This window comes from Sebastes fasciatus, chromosome 14, assembly GCF_043250625.1.
Source record: "Sebastes fasciatus isolate fSebFas1 chromosome 14, fSebFas1.pri, whole genome shotgun sequence".
In the NCBI taxonomy this organism is placed as follows: domain Eukaryota; kingdom Metazoa; phylum Chordata; class Actinopteri; order Perciformes; family Sebastidae; genus Sebastes; species Sebastes fasciatus.
In genome coordinates this window covers 27,036,162-27,060,865 of record NC_133808.1, presented here as the reverse complement: position 1 = coordinate 27,060,865, position 24,704 = coordinate 27,036,162, and the positions used below count along the sequence as shown (strand labels likewise).

The 24,704-nt window shown below is 40.1% G+C and overlaps 6 protein-coding genes across 11 annotated transcripts in view; 5 read left to right on the top strand and 1 right to left on the bottom strand.

Moving 5' to 3' along the window:
• pikfyve (phosphoinositide kinase, FYVE finger containing) overlaps positions 1 to 24,704 on the bottom strand; it is a 71,083-nt gene that overhangs the window by 28,477 nt on the left and 17,902 nt on the right. For 3 of the 5 annotated variants that reach the window (XM_074657592.1, XM_074657595.1, XM_074657599.1), the window contains exon 1: positions 418 to 567. The gene's annotated coding sequence lies outside the window, so the exon portion shown is untranslated. Of the gene's footprint in view, positions 1 to 417; positions 568 to 24,704 lie in introns of those variants that run through there. The other 2 variants (XM_074657593.1, XM_074657594.1) reach the window with 2 other exon arrangements.
• Positions 1,786 to 8,757, top strand: sgo2 (shugoshin 2). Of its 2 annotated transcripts, none has more exons than XM_074657565.1 (9): positions 1,786 to 1,977; positions 3,418 to 3,532; positions 4,072 to 4,250; positions 4,432 to 4,506; positions 5,253 to 5,323; positions 5,442 to 5,593; positions 5,688 to 7,697; positions 8,321 to 8,432; positions 8,532 to 8,757. In XM_074657565.1, exons 2-9 carry the CDS (start codon positions 3,442 to 3,444, stop codon positions 8,662 to 8,664), a joined length of 2,823 nt encoding a protein of 940 aa, XP_074513666.1. In that variant the 5' UTR covers positions 1,786 to 1,977; positions 3,418 to 3,441; the 3' UTR covers positions 8,665 to 8,757. The 2 variants fall into 2 exon arrangements, with proteins under 2 accessions (XP_074513666.1, XP_074513667.1); XM_074657566.1 differs by having other exon boundaries at positions 8,318 to 8,432.
• Positions 8,817 to 13,549, top strand: c9h2orf80 (chromosome 9 C2orf80 homolog). Its single transcript, XM_074657567.1, has 9 exons — positions 8,817 to 10,073; positions 10,363 to 10,429; positions 10,521 to 10,602; positions 10,736 to 10,815; positions 11,343 to 11,433; positions 11,859 to 11,936; positions 12,065 to 12,152; positions 12,659 to 12,768; positions 13,008 to 13,549. Exons 2-9 carry the CDS (start codon positions 10,389 to 10,391, stop codon positions 13,074 to 13,076), a joined length of 639 nt encoding a protein of 212 aa, XP_074513668.1. The 5' UTR covers positions 8,817 to 10,073; positions 10,363 to 10,388; the 3' UTR covers positions 13,077 to 13,549.
• Positions 14,701 to 17,144, top strand: LOC141781757 (gamma-crystallin M2-like). The gene is made up of 3 exons (XM_074657563.1): positions 14,701 to 14,858; positions 15,978 to 16,220; positions 16,669 to 17,144. Exons 1-3 carry the CDS (start codon positions 14,847 to 14,849, stop codon positions 16,942 to 16,944), a joined length of 531 nt encoding a protein of 176 aa, XP_074513664.1. The 5' UTR covers positions 14,701 to 14,846; the 3' UTR covers positions 16,945 to 17,144.
• Positions 17,806 to 19,913, top strand: crygm7 (crystallin, gamma M7). Its single transcript, XM_074657564.1, has 3 exons — positions 17,806 to 17,959; positions 18,079 to 18,321; positions 19,563 to 19,913. Exons 1-3 carry the CDS (start codon positions 17,951 to 17,953, stop codon positions 19,833 to 19,835), a joined length of 525 nt encoding a protein of 174 aa, XP_074513665.1. The 5' UTR covers positions 17,806 to 17,950; the 3' UTR covers positions 19,836 to 19,913.
• LOC141782224 (gamma-crystallin S-1-like) lies at positions 21,662 to 24,623 on the top strand. Its single transcript, XM_074658314.1, has 3 exons — positions 21,662 to 21,699; positions 21,964 to 22,206; positions 24,029 to 24,623. The coding sequence occupies exons 1-3, from the start codon at positions 21,670 to 21,672 to the stop codon at positions 24,299 to 24,301; spliced, it is 546 nt and encodes a 181-aa protein (XP_074514415.1). The 5' UTR covers positions 21,662 to 21,669; the 3' UTR covers positions 24,302 to 24,623.

Genomic DNA, 24,704 nt, shown 5'->3' with positions numbered 1-24,704 from the left:
AGTGTTACACTAGAGGAATAAAATATCAAATAGATGTAATGTAAACAGAGGTAATTGTATAATAGGTAGGGTATAGATGTAATAAATAAAATGTAAACAAAGGTAGTTGCACTTGAGGTGTATATTGCATCAAAGGATATATTGCACATGTAATATAGCCAGCAACTGACTTGTAAGCTAGCTATCAACTGCAGACTGTCACCTTGTTTGCAATATGTGACATTCACAACCACATTCACCAGCAACAGGCTAGCTTAGTGAGCTAACGTTAGCCAGCTAGCTTCACAGCTGTTTAGCCAAACAAGCTTATGTTAGCATCCTGTGCTAACTAGCCGTTAGCCTGAAACAACCTCTTTCTTTTGACTAGTTGACGCGTTAAATGTGACTGACAGCAACAACAAAGGGAATCTGAATTACCTGTGCAGTGTGTGAATGTGACATCAACGTGTGAATCGGTCCTGTTCCGACCTGGAAGACATTAAGACATCAAGACATCTGTATCCTGTAAAACACCTGAGACAAAAAGCCGACTCCCGTTCACACACAGAGCAGCCCTGACGAATCGAGCACTGAATGACAACTGTTGTGATCAAGAGGTCACACTCAGAACAATCGATTGAAACCATTGAAAAAATACTATTTCTGTGATAGAAATACCACTAGAGCAGGGGTCAGCAACCTTTACTATCAAAAGACACATTTTAAGCAAAATAAAATAATTAAATAATCTGTATGGAGACGCAAAACATTTGAGCATTGTGATGAAGGTAACACTGTTTATAGTCTAAGTATATAGTATATAAGTCTAATGCAGTGAGGGCCAAAGAGCAAATGTACTAGAGTATTAGGGCCACATTGAGGAAAAAAACATCTGAGATTTCCATAATAAAGTCATAATATTACGAGAAAAAAAGTAGTAACATTAGGAGAATAAAGTCGTAATATAATGAGAATAAAATCATAACTTTAAGAGAAAAAAAGTCGTAATATTACGAGAATAAAGTAATAATATTAAGAGAATAAAGTCATAAAACTACGAGAAAAAAGTCATAATATTACGAGAATAAAGTCATAATATTAAGAGAATAAAGTCATAACTCTACGAGAAAAAAGTTGTAATATTACGAGAATAAAGTCATAATATTACGAGAAAAAAGTAGTAGAATAAAGTCGTAATATTACGAGAAAAAATTCATAATTTAATGAGAATAAAGTCGTAATATCACAAGAATAAAGTAATAACTTTACGAGAAAAAAATAAAATAACACGTAAAATTACTACTTTATAATATTATGACTTTATTCTCATAATATTATGACTTTTTCTTTTCTCGTAAACCTATGACTTTATTCTCATAATATTATGACTTTATTCTGGTAATATTATGACTTTATTCTCAAAATCTCAGATTTTTTTTTTCACCCTCAATGTGGCCCTAATACTCCGTTGACCTATAACAATGATAAATAAAAATAAAAATGTAAACAATTAAACAGTTATTCATTTCCATTTTTAAAAATCCACAAGGAGCCACTGGAGAGGAGCTGAAGAGCCGCATGTGGCTCCAGAGCTGCAGGTTGCTGACCTCTAGTATAAGGTTAGGCATTGACCTCGAATAGTTAAGTTTAGGCATTGACCTCGAATAATAAAAAAAAGGATAGGTCGTCGGGAAGCGAGTCTCGCGAGAGTTTCTGCCGATCGCAGATTAGATTTAGCAATTTGCGGGCTCCCTTCTAGACACGACCCAGGTTTGTTTGAGGCATAATCATTTATGATTGGCCCCCAGCTTCGATGACGCGCTTCCTGGCGCATGCGCAGACTTTTTGTTTGAATTTGAATCAGACATCAACGTTTCACACGATGATGAATTTGAGGAGCTTTTAAGGTCTCGATGAGCTAAATTTGGTCACTTCACGGTCGTTAACGAGGACATTTGTTTGGGGGCAAAGTCTACTGCTCGTTAACGATTAAATACGGTACGTTTTCTGTCCAATATTTGAGAGTAAAGTGCTAGTTAGTCAGGTTAGTACAGCGGCTAATTCAGCATTCAAACAGCTAGCTATGTCTTCTAATGTCAACGACTACATTAACTTGTTTGGAGATGTCAGCTAATTTAATCTCATACTATAGCTCTGTGTTAGATTGTAAAAAGGTGTTGGTCATTTACCTAATTTAAATATGTTAGTGACCCACTAACAGGCTTTGTTATTGGTTAGCATCAACATTAGCTTTGTTTTCATCTCTCCAATGTAACTGTTGATATGTCATTTAATAAGATAAGATAAGATGAACCTTTATTAATCCCAGGAGGGAAATTCAGGTGTCAAAGCAGCAACACCAGCAAATAGAGTGAAACACAGGAGAGGTAAAGGTATACACAAATTATAAAAACAATAAATAGAGATATAACAGAGTGAATGGGTGAACATAGTGTATACAGTCCATCAATAAATAAATGTAGTATGTGCAATAAATACATGTAATATGTACATATGTGCAGTCTATAAAGTGGTATATAGGATGTATAGTGTAAAGTAAGTGTATATAGGATGTATAGTGTAAAGTAAGTGGCATATAGGATGTATAGTGTAAAGTAAGTGTATATAGGATGTATAGTGTAAAGTAAGTGGCATATAGGATGTATAGTGTAAAGTAAGTGTATATAGGATGTATAGTGTAAAGTAAGTGTATATAGGATGTATAGTGTAAAGTAAGTGGCATATAGGATGTATAGTGTAAAGTAAGTGGCATATAGGATGTATAGTGTAAAGTAAGTGGCATATAGGATGTATAGTGTACAGTAAGTGGTATATAGGATGTATAGTGTAAAGTAAGTGTATATAGGATGTATAGTGTAAAGTAAGTGGCATATAGGATGTATAGTGTAAAGTAAGTGGCATATAGGATGTATAGTGTAAAGTAAGTGGCATATAGGATGTATAGTGTACAGTAAGTGGTATATAGGATGTATAGTGTAAAGTAAGTGGCATATAGGATGTATAGTGTAAAGTAAGTGGCATATAGGATGTATAGTGTACAGTAAGTGGCATATAGGATGTATAGTGTAAAGTAAGTGGCATATAGGATGTATAGTGTAAAGTAAGTGTATATAGGATGTATAGTGTAAAGTAAGTGGCATATAGGATGTATAGTGTAAAGTAAGTGGCATATAGGATGTATAGTGTAAAGTAAGTGGCATATAGGATGTATAGTGTAAAGTAAGTGGCATATAGGATGTATAGTGTAAAGTAAGTGTATATAGGATGTATGGTGTAAAGTTCATTCAATTGTTTCAATAGGTCATCCATATACACATTGAACAAAATAGGAGATCATCCATCATAACCAACTGAATTAACGTTACATGCTGCTTTTTGCTTGGTGTACAAAAGCTAACACGTTTGTTTTTCTTTCAGGCAACTCTACATGTTTCTCTAGTTATGTTACCTATGAGGACAATGGCGTCTTTGAAGTTTTCCAAACAGACTTCAGCCAACGTTACAGCATCAAAGATCAAAAACAAGATCCTCAGTGAGTAATTTTTTCTGTTGCCTTGTTGTGTTGTACAACTTAACTGGGAAAAAAAAGTTCGGAAACTTGTGTTTGGTGGATTATTTCTCTCGTTACAATGCTAATTGGCATTGTATTTTACATCGTTGGAAAGATTGGATGATGTCTTGTTTGTTCCTTGTTACTGATAGAGAGTTCAATCATCCAATCCATCAAACAACTCAAAACAAGAGTCAATACCAACAGGAGAATACACTGTTTACCATTGGCAGACCATTTTGGCAAATTTTTCTTGGGTGCTACCCACATAATCAGCTGTGCTGCTCATCCCACAAATGCATGATCCTTACAAGTTGGACATCATTGTGAAGGTAAATAAACAGGCTTTCCAACGATGTAAAATACAATACCATTAGCATTGTAACAACAGAGAAATAATCCACCAAACACAAGTCTCCGAACTTTTTTTCCCCAGTTTATATTATAATACACATACATTTTCTAAAGGAAGAGATATCATGTTGAATGAGTAATGTGATGCTTCTTCATGTCCACACCAGACACCTCCTCCTCCTTCTCCAAGGCCTCTTTGAAGACCAACAACAAGGCCTTAGCTCTTGGTTTGCAGGCCCAGAAGGAGAGGAGCAGGCAGCTGGAGATGGAGGTTATGTACCTCCAGAAACAAGTGGAGGCTTTGTGCTTTGAGCTGGCCGGCAAGAATTACAAGCAGAGGAAACTGGTTGGTTTATTGTTTGCTTAAAATTATTTAGTAAAAGAAGTTCAAGGCCTGTTTCGCAGAAGGCAATAGTTTATTACCATACAAGTATTGATTTCATAAATGCACATAATGTTTCAGAAGTGTTCTGTTTGATTTGATTGATTACATTGACTGCAGTTCTCCTTGTTTTTCTCTCTCCCAGCTCGTCATCTTAAAAAAACTCCACAGCGACACTCTGCAGCACTTTGACATGGCGGCTGACCTGTTCCCCGACAGTGTAAGGATTCCTCTGAAGAAGTGATAACAATTTCTGTTTTGTATGTATGCATACAAACAACATCTGAAACAATCACAGGCATCTCAAGTCAAGTCAAAGCGTTTATTGTCATATGCACAGTTAAAACAAGCTTTTCCCGTACAATGAAATTATTCCTTTGCCTTCTTCTCTGAATGCCGTTACAAGGAAACGTACAGTATACAATCTCTTAAAAAGTTCTAATTCATCCAATGGGATGAAACTTTTAAAGTCATTTCATTCATTTGGTGCAAAATACTGGACTGCATTCAGTATCCCATGTACATTATTAACCAATGGACTATCAAGTCAGCGGGAGAGAACAGAAGGGATATACAGCTTTAGCTGGAGATTTTTTTTTAACAAAAATACTAAATGTAGTTATCTTCTTGCTTCTAGTGAGGACCAGCCTACTTTTTCATATAGCACACAGTGATGAGATCGATATTTATCTCCTGTAATGAAAGGCAGGGCACAATGGTAATCTGCGGCATGTTTTAAAGTACGATTTCACGCTGGTTTTCCTGCCCTCAAGAGCTCTATTCTGATATAAGACACCAGATTTCATCTAAAGTTTCTGTGTCAATTGTTCCACATGGAGTTTAAAAGTCAGACTGCTATCTAACCAGATTCACACACATTTATACAAGATTGAAAGGTAGTAGTAGAAAATGCCTGAAAGTGTTAAACTATACCAGACATAATCTGACTGTATTTATTACCTACAGGATCTACCTAAACTATCTGAGGACAACAAGACCTCATCTGGTGACAACAATGAAGGAAATCTTGTGGGAAGGTGAGCAAAGACTGTATTCAGATTGATGCTGAAACTTTTTTGTTTTGGGGTTAATGCAGCTGTGAATGACTTCTGCTGTTTCTTTCTCTCTGTCTTTTCTCTAAACTCCCATTATTAGTCTCACAGATCAGTTACCTCCTCGGCCAGAAATTGCAGGGTGTTTGCGGGTTCCCCTCCAAAAAGTACCGGCGGACTTGCCTGAAAAAAACATCTGTGCGAATGTCTTCAATATCCAGAACGGACCCAGAAAGTCCACTAATACTTTCACTGGTAGGGAACGTAAGAATTTTTGCATAATTTGCCATCATGAGAGGTAGAATTCCCCGGAAATAAGTCATTTGTTTATTGTTTATTAATAACACAGATGCCGAGAAAAGGCCTTCAAGCCAGTTCATACAAGCTCCCCAGACAGGAACGTCCCGTCAGTCCAGCAGCCTAAGGGATGATGTAGAGCGGCTGTCAATGATGATCTCTCAATCTGGGTTTGATATGAAGTCAGTCCCCTGTCTTCAGACCCCCTCAGTTGTAAGAATGTGTGAAAAACCCGAGCCACCTCTTTCTGATGATGTCCCCCTTCCAAGTAGCTCAGTCACGGGACCAGAACATGGTAACCAACAAGAGAAGACTGTGTTTCTGAATACAACAATGGAGATGACGCTAAGTCATGCTTCTGAGATAGTCACTGTTCAAACCAAAGCCAAAAAAACTGGCAAGCCGAAAAGCAAGAAGAATAAGGAACACGCCGGTGGGTCAAGTGTGGCTAAAAAGCCACAAGTGAAGAACTCTGCAGATTCAGAGGTTCAGAGTGCGGCCACCGACACTGTGTTACAGACAGATGGCCATGCACTAGATGGTATTAGAGACCCAGAGGTTAATGAGCTTCAGTCAGATAAAACACAGTGTCGGAGTGTCGCTACCTCTCACATTCCCAAATTGAGTAAGACTGGCAACCATCAGAAAATGGCAAAGGACAAATTAAAATCCCAGGACCAAACCAAGTCAAAAACAGGGTCCCATGACATTGCCATACCGGACCTGGACGATTATTTCATGGATCCTGTAATTCGGTTCTCAAAAGCCAGCAAAGGTGTAAAATTATCACCAGAGAATGATCCGGCAGAAGAGTTCGGGTCCAAAGTCACATGCAGGAGGACTAAAAGCAGGAGCTCCAGGAAAACGTTTGTCACTTTGCCTCCGCTATCGCGTGAAAGTGAGAGCAGTCAATCCAAATTGGAACAATTCCACAGTGAGGTGCAAGTTGAAGCATACAAAGACCAAGAACCACCCGAAGAGTTCCTGTTTTGTGCAGATGAGGTCACACATCCAGAGTCTGAACCTGTGGGCTATAAACCACAGCGCAAACTGATGACAAATTCGGAGGGAAGTCCAAAATCAAGATGCAGAGGGACATTTGTTGTCGCAGTGGACCGGGATAGCGCCTCATCGAACAGAGCGTCAGCTGAAGTTGGTGCAGCAGAGCCTTCTACAGGATCCTCCAACGGTGAGGCGGAAGAACCGTCAACAGACGTGGATGCAGGTGTCGTTCTGAAACATTCAGACTCGAACCCACCCAGGCGCAGTGATGGAGCCGTCGTCGAGGAAACACCGAGGTCCTGTAAGCGTCCTTGGCTGACGACTCTGGATTCAGGAGGCAACGATCACCATGAAGCGCCGCCGCTGGATCAAGACAACACGTCAGGAACCGAGTCTCAGAAACTTAAAAAAGCCAAGAGAGAGGAAACGAGTCGATCCAGTAAGAAGAAAGCCGCGCGGAAGGAGGAGCGTGTTGATCATTTAAATGACGGGAAAAAGAAGAAAAAAAGTAGCCGTAGCCACAAGAAATGTAGTCCCGAGGATGAAGCGGGTTGTCTTGAGGGTCGCGGTGATGCCTCACCTCTCTGTGGCGTTGATGGTCCTGAAAGAAACAAAGAATTACATTTACAAGTGTTTGACTTGCATTCTGACATCAGTGAAAAGGATGACACCTTTGAACATTTATATGATTCAAAACCCAGCGGGCCAAAGTCCTGGATGGATCAGAATCCGAAACAGTACAGAAGGACGTCCAAGCTGCAGACGCCCACAGAAACCAGAAATCGAAGGGGAACATTTGTCGTCTACAGGCGGAAAACTCAAGACAATGTTCCACTAAACAACACAAGGACGTCTAATGTGTCACACAGTCACACAGTGGACACCAGTGATGAGGCGGTTCATCAGAGTCTGGGAGACCTGCTGACAGATGAGATGCCACCGTGGCTGGGCGTAGATGTCAGCATTGCGGACACCGAGGTGGGCTCTTTACTCGCTAGTCCCAGGAGGGAGACATCAGGCAGGGCGCCAGTGATTGAGGAGACAACTGAAGCCTCTCCAGGTGCGGTATCCATTGTTTTTTTTTAATTAAATGTCTACCTTGATACACATTCAAACTGCAGCGAAGATGGTATGTCTTCTAGTAGGGACGATTCACCGATCTCCCGATTTGATACTACCACGGTACTTGGGTGCCGATCGATATGTATTGCAAAGTTTTAAATATAGTGATTCGATATTGCAATTTTTTTTTTTTAACACTAGACCATGGGAAAAAGTTGAATCATACACTTCTAGAGACTTTTACTTTGGAAAATATCTAAATTAATACAGTAAGAATGTTTGATTTTCAGCATGTTTGTAGTCAGAGATGTACTGAGATACCTTTTTTGATACCTTTATATTAAAAAATATGAACATGATTTTATACAAAACCCTTTTTTTCATTAGACAAAAGCTTCAAGTTTCAAATGTTAAATGTTGTGGAAACACAAGGAGACAAGCACTTTGTGAAAATAAGTTTTCTTATCATGAAATGAAGAGCGGCTGGTTTTATTTCTGGTTTTTGTGTTGTAGTTAATATGAAATATGCAAGTACTTTATCTGTTTGTTCCTTTGTTGGGGCTAAATTTGTTAAAGAAGTCTTAAAAGGTAACTTATTCCAGATTTATTGTGTTGTAGCAGGAAGAGTCTTAACATCACTGACCAACATCATTACAACCCCAGACGGTGAAAACGGAGGGAGAACCAGGAGACGGAAAGGTGTCGTCAATTATAAGGAGCCGACCCTCAACAGGTGAGGACAGCTTGTCCATGATCTGTATTGATTATACCAGAAAACAGCAGTGAGTAATTCAATGTATTTATTTTGTTTTCCCTTTTTTTTTTGCAACAGCAAAATGAGGCGCGGAGATAAATTCACCAACAGCGAGTTTCTGAGTTCTCCGGTGTTTAAGGACAAGAAGAAGAAAAAGCCGAAACCGAAGAAGAGCATTCCAAAGCTGGAAAGAGTTGTTTTGGTGGACTGATTATTATTAATAGCTTTTTTTTTAACTGGTTTTATTTTAAGTTGATGGTTTTCTTAATAAGCTTAATAAAGATCTTTTAAGTCAAATTTCAAACATGTTTGGTGGTAACTACAGATGTCAGTCAATTAAACTATTTAATCACGATTAAAAATGTGGCGGTTTGCAGCCAAGTGTGAAGCTGTCGGGATGAAAGTCAGTCCACAAAGTCTGATGTTACGTGTCCACAGCCTCCGTCCTTTCCACGCTTCCCATACATTGTCTGTGTAAGCAGCTGTGCAATGCATTCTGGTAGCTTGGCGGCTCGATTCGGGAGATGGGGCGTCACGTTTGCCGCTCCTCATTTACATAAAGTTCAGGTCTATGCTACTTTGTGCAAATCACGGGGCGTCTGGAGCTGCCTCTGGAAACCCCCGAGAAACTTTTAAAATTAACCGTTGTCGATCTAAATTAAGACAGATTCAGCAACTGCATGGCTTATTTCTCGCATAAAATGTTATTTAACACATTTCAGTGAACCATTTTCGTGATATAAGAGAGGAAAGTTTCCAAACGAGCCGTCATATTGGTTCGGGCATCTGATCAGGGTGCAGCCTGGATGCCTCCCTTTAGAGGTTTCTGGGCAGGATAAGCAGAAGTTAATGGATGTATGGGTAATCGCACATTTTTCATCTGTTCAAAATGTCCCTTAAAGGGAGATTTGTCAAGTATTTAACAATCTTATCAACACGGGAGTGGGCACATATGCTTGCTTTATGCAAATGTATGTATATATTTATTATTGGAAATCAATTAACAACACAAAACAATGACAGATATTGTCCAGAAATCCTCACAGATACTGCATTTAGCATAAAAATCATGCTGAGTCATAACATGGCAAACTGCAGCCCAACAGGCAACAACAGCTGTCAGTGTGTCAGTGTGCTGACTTGACTATTACTTGAACTGCATGATTATCATAAAGTGGGCATGTCTGTAAAGGGGAGACTCGTGGGTACCCATAGAACCCATTTTCATTCACACATCTTGAGGTCAGAGGTCAAGCCAGTTTTGGAGAAGTTTGAAGCGCTATTAATTCTTCTCTCTAGCTTTAAAACTGAGTTGCGGAAAAGAAATTAGTGGTGTTAAAACAAATTGCTGTGAACTCTGACAGCCCTGTTGGCAACCATTATATGTTGTATTGTAGACTTGACAGTGTGGTGATGGTTTTAGAGATTGACGAGGAGAAGGGGGGGTTGGTCTTCATAAATTATTCAATCCAGGTTGTTCACCTGAGAAGTCTGTTCCACGTCGCTGTCAAAGGATTGTGTTCCACCAGAAAGGTTACCGCCATATTCAGAGCAGCCAACCATGTGTAAGAATGTGTATCATCATGTAAAGTGAAGGTCTGTCGGCTTGCTTACGGTGTGGTGAGTACAGATTCTTACTTTAAATGTGCCACTGATTGCTCTTTTTTGTGTCTGCACATTAAAAGTGTTTTATGTACTACTACTACTACTGTTTTTTTTAAGGTGCACCAGACTTATTGGACTGTTGTGTAGTTGCATTTGTTGGTAGTGTCGTGTTCATGTCCTGACTACGCAGCAGTAAATTAACCCTTTTTTTTAGGTTAACAATGATATACTTCAGCCAGGAGTACATCGCTTGTTTTCACTGGAAGAAGTAAGACAATATTTAGATGTTGTGTTATTTTTGCAGGAGTCCTACATGATTTCATTCAGAAAATGGAGGCGAGGCAGCTGAAAAGAAATGTTCAAGCCCTTATGTGAGTGGATATTATTAAAAGCTCAGAGACAATTGAAAAGCAGCACATTTAAAATGCTATCTGACTCATTTATGTTTTCCGATCTGAACAGTGGTGATTACATTGGGCAGAAACTCAGAGAGAACTCTTTTGATCCAAAGGGGAAGGGGAGCTCCACAATGCTGGATGACCTGGTAAAAATATCTGACTCCATGTTATAACTGCTAACATCTGTTGATAGAAGGCAGAGCTGTACTGTACACACAAAGTTTTTTTAAAAAGTTCAGTGTGGCGTTGCTCTGTATCGTCTTTGTGTGCATGTTACAGGCTCACTACGACCTGGCCATTAGTGTCGCCCTTTGGTGGTTGGACAAAGAAGAGGGACGGGACGTGCTTGACCGAGACATGTAAGCTGCTTGTGTTTTTAGAACAGTTTTTTTTTTTTTAAAACAGTGTGTAAGATCCACATTAAATGTTGGCGTACGTTCAAATGAGGAGATGTACGTACGGGGAACCCATTTTCATTCACATATCTTGAGGTCAGAGGTCAAGGAACCCCTTTGAAAATGGCCATGACAGTTTTTCCTCGCCAAAATGTAGCGTAACTTTGGAGCGTTATTTAGCCTCCTTCCCGACAAGCTAGTATGACATGGTTGGTACCAATGGATTCCTGAAGTTTTGTAGTTTCCTATGATAATTGGACCTTCACTCTAGCTGAACCTGCTACAGCCTCAGAAAGACAGTAAAGTTGGTCAGGATCGCCCGCGACAGAGGTTTATACTGCTATAATTAAACACACAGAGAGAGAGAGAGGGATCATGGCCGGCCTGTGGCAGAAGTGGACAAGGTGACGAGGGTCCCTCAATCTCCTGGGGGCCTCTGGGTAGAATTACTGGTTGGGTTGTTGTAAATGAAACTTTCCTCTCTACCACAGTGGAGCAACAAGCAGCTCAGGAAGCGCCCAGTATCCTAATCGCTTAGAACGGGAGGCCATGATTCTGTCGTCCTTTGCTGGGATAATTATGGTAAGTGTCATTTATACATTAATGCAGGTACAATACATTCAAATAAGAAAAAGCACAATAAGTATAGTATAGTATCTATATATGGGTATCTGTTTTACTCATTCATGTGTTTAGTTATTTTCTTTTATTTATGTTTTAATTGGGGATGCACATTTTATGATGTTAATACTGTATGTGTCTTAAATTTGAGGACCTAATTGTGTCTGAGAAAATAAATAGAAGGCAGTAGAGAAAGAGGAAAGTGACCTCCATGTCCTCAATAATAATCAAGATCCTAACTGATTTGAATTCAAACATGCACATGAGAAATCTTGGTCCAATTAAAGAGTTTTTCCTCTCCCGCTTCACTTAAAATCTCCTGCTAGTATGAAGTATTGTTTTTTGATTTGCTAGTTGCTAACCTCTGCAGCGTTTTCCCGCTTTAGAGCAGCCTGCCGGTGGAGGAGATCTTGGCTCTGTACAGGTGTAAACCAGCTGCTTCGTACCCCAACCAGCAATCCAAGGTGCATCCTGGCTAATATTTCACTCTCAGGTTTAGATGAAGCAGACACAGTATGCATCTAATTATTTTGTAAACATTTGTATTGGATAAGTTTGGTAATATAGAAATGTTAAAATTTTTTAACCATAGGGCACACTGGTGTATCCCTTCACTCTCTCCTACCATCCATTTGCAATGCTCAGCTCTTACAAGGCTGTGTACCACTCCAAGAAGCACAGTGAGTAAATCTCCACTTCAGTAACACTTACATCCGCCAAACTTTTCCAGTTTCATTCCTATCTATATTCTGAATGTTTTTATAGAGGGGTTTGTTCATATATCATTCATAGCCTGATTTATACAACATTTTATCCATAAAAACATGGTGAAAATTGTTTTTTTTTTAAATGGCTGTTTACAGTATTTTCTGATTTATGGAGTGATAAGAAGAAATATCCATAATCTCCTCTGTAAAAACCTTTAACTCTAATATATCAACAAAATGAAACAAGAATTTTGAACCTGGCTTTATCCAGTGTTCACATTTCTGTTCTGGAAATGTATGCAAATTAGCACATATTTAAAAAGATAATGACTCATTTGCATATTTAAACATTAGGTTTCAGAAAACTTGCAATACCAGAAATAATTGTCTTAATGTCAGTAAACAACTGGGGAAGTTTCATGGAGATATCTATTAGTTTAATTTTTCACCATATTCACCTCCTTGAAAATCTCTCATAGGTCAAAAGTTGAAAAGATGGCTGTCTGAGAGAATGAAGGCGAGTGCTCCGACTGGACGAGTGTCGGTGCACTCTTCATCATCATCCTCCTCGTCTCACTCCTTCCTCAGTGTAAGTAATCAGTATCTGTCTGTTATTATTCTAATCCTGAATATTTCAGAGGGAAACCTGAAACAGAACCAGACTGAATCTTGTTTCAGTCTATTGTGATAAAAGCCACAGATTTAAAAAGGAGAGGACGTTTTCAGAGTATTTGTTCAAATCATGCATGAAAGAGCTCCACTGCCGCCCTGTGGATCTAAACAGACATTGTGTTTATCTAACACCACCTCTGCTCTCCTCTCTCTCAGGACAACAGTGATCGCCACGAGGAAAGAGCTGAGCACTATGAAGGTTCACTGGAGTCTCTGCACGACTGAAGTCACCCTCCTGCTGTTTGGTTTCATCCTCATGACGGACTTTATATCTACTTTATTGAGGAAAAAAGTGTTTGAGTACAAGAGTTTATCACTTCTGCTGTCTTTACTTTAAGTGTTCACTTTATACTGTCACACTGAAACTGAAAATCTTTAAAGATAAATAGAAATTTTCAGCATTTGAAGGACAAATTTTCATTAAAAGACGTGATAATGACATTAAAATGATGGTGGTTGTGGCTGATATCCTCTTGTACAGTGTAAGATGATATATGTTAATATATGTCCTGCTTAGAGTAAGAGAGAGTTAAAGAGGTAATATGGAGTACGGTCGACATATCTGACCTGAAACTTGATAAATGCTGTTTAATAATTAAATTGTATTTTACGAAAATAACACTCCATGCCTCAAATTACAAAATGTTATGCCAATAACATGTGACTAAATTAATAAATAACTACCTATATGTACTTTACATGAGTATTTCTATTTTCTGCTACTATATACTGCTACTCCACTACATTTCAGAGAGAAATATTGAAACTTTTCTTTACTAGATTTCTGTCCATTTGTGATGTCACAACTACACAATATATAGACCATTTCACGGTTTTAAACTTAAAGGTCCCATATCGTGCTCATTTTCAGGTTCATACTTGTATTTTGGGTTTCTACTAGAACATGTTTACATGCTGTAATGTTAAAAAAAAACTTTATTTTTCTGCCTGAATATATCTGTATTTACCCTCTGTCTAAAACGCTCCATTTTAGTGCATTTCAACGGAGTTGCGTTGCTAGGCAACAGCTTGAGTCCATGTTTACTTCCTGTCAGCTGATGTTATTCACATACACTGCAACAGGAAATAAACTGGGACACATTTAGAATGTTTACGTTTAAAACTGTAATGGTCTAAATATTGTATATTTGTGACATCACAAATGGCTTGGCTTGTTCCAAAACACACAATTTCTGCATACGGGCTGTGTGTATTTCTCCGTATATTGAGCGTTTTGATAGTTTAACAGTATTTATATAGCACTTAAACCTGCTTTATAATATAAAAGACATGAAAATCTCACTTTTTACAATATGGGACCTTTAAATATTGTAAATGTGTCCCAGTTTATTTCCTGTTGCAGTGAATGCGAATAACATCAGCTGACAGGAAGTAAATATGGACCCAAGCCGTTGCCTAGCAACGCAATTCTAAAACGGAGTGTTTCAGACAGAGGGTAAATACAGGTATATTTAGGCAGACAGTATGAGGAAAATAAAGTTCTTTTTTTTAACATTACAGCATGTAAACATGTTCTAGTAGAAACATAAAATACAAGTATGAACCTGAAAATGGGCACGATATGGGACCTTTAAGAGTTTTCAGCTACCACAGTTTCAAATTTCAACAAACGGTTAAAGGCTGTGTTGTTTTTGTGATGACCTCTGACATTCTGCGTGAAAAGATTAATCCACTTGATGACGGATTAGCGGATAAAACGTCTCTCTGATGTGCATATCAATAAAAGAGGGCACAGTGGGTCAGTAAATTTGCCTGGTAGGACGTTTTGCGTTGATGATTCAGGGATTTTTGCTCTATGCCCAGGATCCAGACTGTTGGCAGCGGTGCCAGCCCGTTTAATCCCCGCTCATTGACAGAACAGCTCAAGCGGGATCTGCTAACCCTTTGATTGAGGTTTATATAGCGGGGCTCTGGTGCTGCTTTGTGAGACCACTATTTCCCCGTAGGTGACTGGCTCCCGCACTCTTTGCAAGGATGAGTAGTAAGGTATGTTTTCCGTCTATAATATAATTCATAAACCTGGTTGCAAATGTTGGTAAAACTGGACATACTGCCGATTAATGCAAACTCTAAAAATGATATTTACATCATGATTATGCTGTGGGTGTTAAACCCTCTGGTTAAAATGTGAGGAAGGCTTGGTATTATTCATTATTCATTATTCATTAGTATATATATATATCGCCCACAACTTGAGAACTACCTTTGCACAGGTGCACCATATTTTTCTCACCAGCCAATCAGAGCAGACTGAGCTTTTTCAGGAGGGGGGGTCTTAAAGAGAAAGGTGCTAAAACGGAGCGTTTCAGACAGAGAGTGAATACAGGTATATTCAGACAAACAGTACGAGAAAAATAATGTGTTTTTTGAACATTAACCTGTTAAGCCCTAGCCCTATCCCTCAGAAAAAAACACCTAAAATAACTACCCAAAATTAATCAGGACTAGTTCCTGTCAATGTGAGCAGAGTGTGACTGTAAAATGTGAAGTTTGAAGACTTCATTTCACCTGATGTGTCTGTGATACGAGGTAAGTTTAAGGTCTGTTGGAAAGCTCGCAATTTCTAGTTTCCAACGATACCAAGCATGATATTGTATAATTATGATCACAACTTGTTCTTATATTTACAAAGTTTATTTCTGTACAACTTTATTGTTAAAATACTTCCTAATAAGACATAGTTCGGACAACATACAGTTGGTTTTCAGATTCTGAAAGCTGGAGACCTCGACTTTTCAAAACAGTATGGCATGGGATATGTTCTATAAATAGATCATCTTCCATCGCAACTTTTTTATAACTACGCAACAGGGTACAACCCGTTTTAAACCAGTCCGTCGGGCTAAAGAGAAAGTTCTAGGAGAAACCCAAAATACATACAAAAGTATGAACCTGGAAATGAGCATGATATGTCCCCTTTAAAATAGTTTCTTGTTCATAAAACACGGACACGATTAATACTGCAACAACTATATATTTAGAATAAAATGACCATAAGCCTTGCAGGTTGTGCAGTTTATAATGTAAATATAGGATGTCATTTATCAGTGTTTGATGATGGTTATTGTGACTGAGTTTTGATCCTGCATTCTCTCCTGGACTCAGATCACATTTTATGAGGACAGAAACTTCCAGGGTCGCTCCCATGAGTGCGACACCGACTGCCCTGACATGCACCCCCACTTCAGCCGCTGCAACTCCATCAAGGTGGAGAGCGGCTGCTGGGTGCTGTACGAGAAGCCCAACTACACCGGCTACCAGTATGTCCTGACCAGAGGAGAGTACCCAGACTACCAGCGCTGGATGGGCTACAATGACACCATCCGCTCCTGCCGTACTTTCTCTTATGTGAGTAAATATTTTCAGTCATATGTATTGTTTTTGTGAAGTGTGTGGACCTGACAGACAATGAAGAAGGAGAATGAATGTTCCTTGGCGCAAACCCTGTTTTGTATGCGCTCTCCAGACAGTAACTGTGTCAACGTTAAAGGTGCAGTGTGTAGGATTTGGAGCCATCTAGTGGTGAGGTTGCAGATTGCAACGAACGGAAACTTCTCCTGTGTGCCAAACATGTAGGAGAACTATGGAGGCCGACGGGAAAATGTGAAAACGCAAATGGCCCAACTTAGAATTAGTGTGTGGTTTGTCCGTTCCGAGCTACTGTAGAATCATGGCGGCCGGATGATTTATAAGTGATTTATCTACATAAAGATCATACCGGTGAGAGAAACACCTCAGACACACATGGAGGGCTCATTGCACTGACGCACTATTTTACCTCCCTGTGTTCCTCCAGACCAGCGAGGGCCCCTACCGCATGCGCATCTACGAGCGTCCCAACTTCCAGGGTCAGATGATGGAGTTCAGCGAGGACTGCGAGTCGGTGCAGGATCATTTCCGCAGCCGTGACATCTACTCCTGCAACGTCATGGAGGGCTACTGGACCATGTACGAGCACCCCAACTACCGCGGCCGGCAGTACTTCATGAAGCCCGGAGAGTACCGCAAGTTCAGCGACTGGGGGGCCACCTGCGCCACCACCGGATCCTTCCGCAGAATCACAGATTTTTAGTCGGGAATCTCACTTGATGCTATTGATTTTATTGACATTTGAATTTCACCAAAAAAAAACGTTTCCTCCTCTAACAGACATCTATTTGTGGTAATGTTAATAAAATATGTGGCACAATAAGGAGTGGGATGTTTCAATCAAAGAGCATTTCAATATGATATTGTTTTAAATAACTAAATAAAGGAATCTATTGTAAACTATTTTCTCTTTGCTTGTGAATACATATTTTGATATTGACTGATTTAACTAATAAACTCATAAAATAAGCCATTTTGGGCTAAGGAGGGGAGGTGGATGGATCCAACAAACACAAGATCGCTGTTCATGTCCCATGCGTCACGTTACAATCAGCTGTTTGTTCATATCCCGTGTTCACAACGTCATTTTCACTGTACAAATGTAGCAGCCCAACCATGTATTTCGTTTCTACACCTAACTATAGTGGTTTTGTTGCCTAATCCTAAAGTGATGCCAAGGGGCGTGACAAAGTGTCGGTATGTGACGAGTTCGGATGAGAACGTGTTGTTATTGGTTTTATTTATTTTATTAAAAGAAGCATTTCTTGTTTAAAGCACCAATAGAGATAATGGGGCTACAATTCACACCATCATCTGTTAATAGCTACAGTACTGAACATATTTAGAAAACACTGTTTATGGTTATTTATTAATATATCTATCTCCCCGTGTTTACAACATATGTTCTTATACACTGCCTATGAATACACTGAATCCATCCCATGTAAAACAAACAGAAGATGGGTAAAAGAGCTCACAGCATTGACTGTTCCAGCGCCTCCATGTTGTGGCTCTTCCAGAATCTGCACAGTGTCTGTTAACCCAACAGAGGACAGGACAAACAGGAGTAGGAAGACTCCTGTAGGGTCTCTGCTGACACCAGGCCTCATTTGAATAACAACACACCTGCTCCCACAGGGTGACGTATATAAAGATGGACTCTACCTTTGGTAAAATAAACACAGGAAGCGGTTTGACCAACAGCCATCATGGGAAAGGTTTGTGTCCAGTTTTACTTTACAAATGAAGACAATGTCCAACAAGTGCACCACTGGCTCTCTGTGAGTCATTGTGATTGAACAAAATGTCAGAAATAAACTGACTTCTTCTCCATCAGATCATCTTCTACGAGGACAGGAACTTCGGAGGCCAGCACTATGAGTGCATGAACGACTGCTCCGACCTGCACTCCATGTTCGACCGCTGCCGCTCCATCCGGGTGCAGAGCGGCATGTTCATGATCTACGACCGTCCCGGCTTCATGGGAACCCAGTACTTCATGAAGAGGGGAGAGTACTCCGACTACATGGGCATGACGGGCATGAACGACTGTGTCAGGTCCTGTCGCATGATCCCCATGGTAAGGCCTTCTGTCGGTGTGATCCATTATTATTATGCCTCTTAACCTTGTATATCAGGAAATGAAGGTCAAATGTGCTCAGAATAAATAACCTTAAGGGATAAAACAACTGAATTTGATCATAAATGGACGAAAGTCAAGCAGAAATTGCCCTCACATTGATAATTAAGGTGTTTCACCACTTGATTCAAGGAACGTTTCAGCAGCCTGTCCACTAAATTTCAGAAAAATGTATGTAGAGAATTAAGCAATTCAGAGTGTATATTTAGACTTTTTCTTTTATTGAGCTGCATTTCCACAATTCATAGATCCACAAATAATCAGAAGCTACAAACTAGCGCCGGGCACTTGACGCCGCCCTGGGCGTGACGCGCTACAAATGAACTTGAGCTGGTCATAACTTTTTTTCCAGTGCTCCAATGATGCGGTGAAGTGTCAACTAATCATGTTTTTGTTTCACCCTGTTCCGTTCCGTCTACAAAAATGCCGTTCCGACATAACTACGTCAATGAGCGCTAGAGCAACACTTCAATGGTGACTTGGCGAAAAAATTTAGCTGGTCATGCTGGCCATTTTGTTGCTTTTGTCACTCGTAGTGTGAACATAGCTTAAGACAGCTATTCTCAACAACTGGGCCTCAGAGCGCCACCTAGTGAGATGTACTGTCAAATGGTTAAATTAACCTCTGCAAAATCCGACAGACGCTATTCTGTCTTTCAGAGTTTGTAACTGACTCAGTTTTAAAGCTAGAGTGAAGGTACTGGTATCATATGAAACTACAAAATCTAAATAATCCATTGGTCCCAATTGGCCATGCTAGCTTGTCGGGTAGGAGGCTAAATAACGCTCCAAATTTATGCTAACTTTTCGCAAGGAAAAACTGTCATGGTCATTTTCAAAGGGGTCCCTTGACCTCTGACCTCAAGATATGGGAATGTAAATGGGTTCTATGGGTACCCACGAGTCTCCCCTTTACAGACATATATGTCTCGGATGCAGTGACACAAAATTGAGCAGTTTTTGAAACAAAAATGCGATGTTGGAGACAACCCTAGACCAGTAAAAGCTCCAAAGCTTGTAGTGAGGAAATATGTCCCTGAATACTTTGGATTCATAATGGCAGGCAGTGATGGGTGAGGGTACGCTGAATAGTTATGTGGGTCATTACACCTGAAACCTGAAAAATATGAACATTTGACTTTTGTTGAGATGTGACCCTCTGACCTTCCTGCCATCCGCAGCACAGCGGCGGCTTCAAGATGAGGCTGTACCAGCATTTTGACATGGGAGGTGAGATGATGGAGCTTACCGACAACTGCCCCAACCTCATGGACCGTTTCCACATGTCCAACTTCAACTCCTGCAACGTGATGGACGGCCACTGGCTCATGTACGAGCAGCCCCACTACAGGGGGCGCCACTACTACCTGAAGCCCGGCCAGTACAATAGCTTCAACGAGTGGAGCGGCAACAACTCCAGGATCGGCTCCATCAGGCGCCTCATGGACCTCTAAAGATGGAAGACCGGTCCTCGTGAAATGCCTGCTCTTTGCCTTGTTTCACACGCTGAATAAAATGGCGTCAGTGCTCAATTTTTTTCAGTTTTGTTCTTGCTCTCTGCGTTTGGGGGGCATGTTTTCTCATGAGGATGTGAGGGGGTCATGGCCTGACATCCTGACTTTCATCAGAGGCTTGAATAAAATCCTGCAAGCGCTGACACTTACACACCAAGACTCAAGCGTTATCTATTGTAGAGCTGGAGGAAAGTCTGTCTCCCTGTGCCCCACTTTTCATTGACACGTAAATAATGCAGTTAAAAGAGTGAAATCAATTATAAAGGTCCATTTAGTAGCTGTTCTGGAGCTTTAGATCATATGATCATTATCAGCAGATAGAGTTTGACCAGTTGTCATGGAAGGTGAAGAGTGAACTTTGAACCTCGAGATGTCCTTAAAGGTCCAGTGTGTAGGATCTGGTGGTATCTAGCAGGGAGATGAGGAGATTGTAACTAACTGAAGCTTCTCCCATGTGCCAAGCGTGTTGGAGAGCGGCGGTGGCCGGCGCAAAAACACGAATGTCCCTCTCTAAAGTCAGTTGTTGTAAGTGTGTGTACGTGGGAAGTGAGTGGTGAAGCAAGAGAGAGAGAGTGGCGGCGATGTGAGCGAGTAACGTTATCGACTCCGGTCCAAGCAGGAAAAGTTAACAGAGTTTGGTTTGTCCGTTCTGGGCTACTGTAGAAACATGGCGGTGCCTCAGTAAAGAGGACCCGCTCCCTATGTAGATATAAACGAATCATTCTAAGGTAACGAAAACACAACAATTCCTATTATCAGTTGATTTTACACTAATGAAAACATACTTATTAATACTATAATACATTTCTGCCAATAGATCCCCCTAATTGTTACACACTGCTCCTTTAAAGTGATCCGGAAAAATGAAATTTAACGTCTATTTTCTCTTGGGAAAACTCTATTTGTTGATGAACATGTGATATAATTGAAAGCACCAGAATAGCTGCTAAATGAACCATGTGGTGTTTCTCTACCTTTGGAGTTGTTTTAACATTAGGTTAATGGAGTATCTTATAAATTAATACAAAAATAATTGTTCTTAGAGATTAAAACGTTTCTGTTTAAGCAGTGTGTAGTTACTGTCTGTGTATATAGTTGGACAGAAATGAACACTCTTCCACCAGAGGGCAGTGGTAGAGAGTTGAAATTATGGAGGACACAAGATCAAACTAACGTGCTGTTGACGTAAAAGAGACACAAATTCTCTAATGGAGCAAATTTAATATCATCATCTTCAAACACAGCTTACAAATGACATGTAATTGGTATGTTAAAGACATTATCAACAGGTATATAGGAGCTGTGAATAATATTGTTATCACCACTCTAAAACAGAACAGTTCTGATAATAAAGTGAGCTAATGTGGAAATGTAAGTCTCTGCTTAACGATAAAGAGGTGAAAGAAAGAAAGAAATCCATACCAAGAACTCCACTGATGCCAGAAATCATCCATCCATGAGCAGCTTTGGTGAACTAGAAACATAAAAAAGACCATCTAACTGTAGGAGTGGTACAAAAACACACCGCCACCCATTCAGTGACGACAAAGAGTTCATCACAAAAAAAACTCCACCAGACCAACCTGTCAGCTCTCACCTGTACAAACACACAACTCCTAAACATCTCTTCAGGGTAACACCGCGGCACAAACGCCAAAGATTCCTGGCTATTACAATATGAATGACACGTGCAGAGTCTGCATTTCACATGCACTATATATGTGACAGGTGGGAGTCTTCAAAGGGCTGCATGGATCACACGGGGGCAAGGCACATGGCGGGAAAACGGGTCATCATGGGGAAGGTAAACATCACAGCTCCCAGGGATGACACAACTTGCTGATATGGGATAGGGGAAATGCTTTTATTGTGACGTAAACAAAATGCAAATAGGCTTTTCTTTTGAATTTTTTAGCTTTACTGGTTATTTTTTCAAATTAAAAGAGGATTAAAAACATGAAAATACCCAGAATACTGTCAATTACGCAGAAAAATTTACTGTATATTTCTTGATGATCAATGAAAAATCAATTTCTAAACAAAAAAACATTACATTTTCCGTGTCTAGATTATCTTCTACGAGGACAAGAACTTCTCTGGGCGCATTTTTGAGTGCAGCAATGATTGTGCGGACCTGACGTGTCTCCTCAAACACTGCAACTCCATCCGGGTGGAGAGCGGATGCTTCATGATCTATGAAAAATCCAACTACGGTGGGAACCAGTACTGCCTGAAGAGAGGAGACTATCCGGACTTTCATCACTGGACGGGCACCAACGACTCCATCTGCTCCTGTCGCTTCATCCACATGGTGAGCTCCTGTTTCTGGGAACTTTTACAACAATCAGGGTTATACAGATAGTTTAATTGTATATTGAGCTATATAGTTATTATTAAATATTGGATAATGGTATGATCATGTCACTATGGATGGGTTCTCTTCTCCGACCAGAAAAATTCACCCTTTCCATCCAAATGTAGCACAAATATTTACAGAAAATTCTAATTTATGCACGTTTCCATCCACTAGCTGAATATTAGGAGTTGGGCTCATTGAGATAAACAGTAGGAGGTGCTAATTCTCCAGTCAGATGCCATTACACGTTGCAGAAGGAGTGGTCGCAAAGAGAAAAAGAGTGCCAGTCACACCCTAAATGGTGGGAAAAAAATGTAGAAAACATGATGGAAATATGGTTTGTTTTATCTATTAATTTGAGGAAGTTTAACGTCTCCTAATTGCTCCACACAGATCTGATGTTTTTCATCTGCCACCATTTTTCGTCTCTTCATTGGACGTTCAAGTCACATGCTTCATGATTTATTCGCTAATTCTGTTTCCATTGCACTTTCTTGCACTTAGCTTTTATCGATACACCAATTTTTCCACCTCAGCCAAGCGTAAAAACCTTTTTAAGATGGTTCGATTTTTTCCATTCAGGTTTTTATTTTATGCATAAATTGAAAATGCGCATAAAAACGGGTGAATGGAAACACGCCGAATGATTCCTCATTTAAAATTGCGATATATTTTCACAAAATTCAATTATTGTCGTTACTATTACTGTGTTTCAGCGTTTTAGTCCTAAATATCTAAATGTTTTTTTTAATTTTATTAATAGATGTTTATGTCAATAAAATGGTGGGGGGAAACAATAGACGTTTTCTTATTTTTGTAATGAAAATTAAAATGAAGAAGACCCATAAAACATAAAATGCGTAGTTAGTCGTAACTTAAGTCTTACAACAACACAGTCTACGGCCATGCTAGCGACTCTGTGAGGCTGTAGACACAATATTAATTTGCGTTAAATGCTAACATGAGCATGCTAACACCGTGTCCTAACTGGAAGTGAGCATCCGACTATCCCGCCACATCGTGTAGCATCGAACGCTCTCTGTCCACACTGAATACGTTAAATATGCACTTCTGTTATGTCCTGTAAACAAACCACGTACATATCAGCTGTGAGCTATCTTCCTACGTTTGTACTTTTTAAACAGAAAAGTGCCACCTTATTAAGGGTTTTGTAGTGAAATGAGGAGGTATTGTACCTAACATATGTATCTAACATGCTCACGATGACAATGCTAACATGCTAATGCTAAACAGGTATATTGTTTACCATGTTCACCATCTTAATTTTGCGTGTTAGCATGCTAACATTTGCTAATTAGCAGTAAACACATAGTACAGCTGAGGCTGATGGGAATGCAGAATGAGTTTTGTAGGCATAAACAAATGGACAAATTAAAATGGTGGAGCTAAAGGAAAAGATCCATACTACTTGGACTACAAATGGAACCAGAAAACTCCCATTGCCTACGGATTCTGCCTAAACCTAACTATAGAGGTTGTGTTGCCTAATCCTAAAGTGACGCCAAGGGGTAACTATAGTGGTTTTGATGCCAAAAATAAAGTGACGCCAAGGGGCGTGATGCCAATGCCAAGGGGCGTGACGCCAACGCCAAGGGACGTGACGCCAACGCCAAGGGACGTGACCCCAACGCCAAGGGGCGTGACACCAACGCCAAGGGGCTGTATGTGACGAGTTGGGATGCGAATGTGTTAAATAATAATATGATATGTTTCTGAGTGCTTTACTAAATGATTCCCCTCTCCCATTTAAAACCAGGATCAGTGTTCGTTCAACATGCGCCTGTATGAGCGGATCGAGTTCGGAGGCCAGATGATGGACCTGATGGAAGACTGTCCCAGCGTCATGGACCGCTTCCACATCAACGACATCTTCTCCTGTAACGTGACCGAAGGCAACTGGCTCTTCTATGAGCACCCGAACTACCGGGGCAGGATGTACCTGATAAAGCCCGGAGATTACAAGAGGTTCAGCGAGTGGGGCGGCAGGAGCGCCAGGGTCGGCTCCATCAGACGCATCCTGGACTATTGACGATGATGTTTTTGGGGGATCCCAGAGCTGCATGGAAGCTTGGAAAGCCTTCATGCTCAGATAATGACCCACAAGACTGTATAGAAAGTACAAAACACTGTATGTGACGCTCAGTTTGACTGTTGGTAATATTTTACTTCCAGGATTAAGACAAAATCCTGAAGAGCTTTAGAAATATGAATCAGTGTTGATTCCCTGATGCTAGGATGGACTCATTGCAAAGCATCATACATCAAGAGCACAAATAACAACAACAAAACGTTGTTTTGGACCTGTTGTTGATCAAACACTCACCACCGTAATAAAGAAATTGCAAAATGGAGTCTTCATAGTCTTTAGTCTTTAGTCCTTCATTAACTTTAGGCCTATTGTACAACTGCAATGATTATATCCGATCTATGAT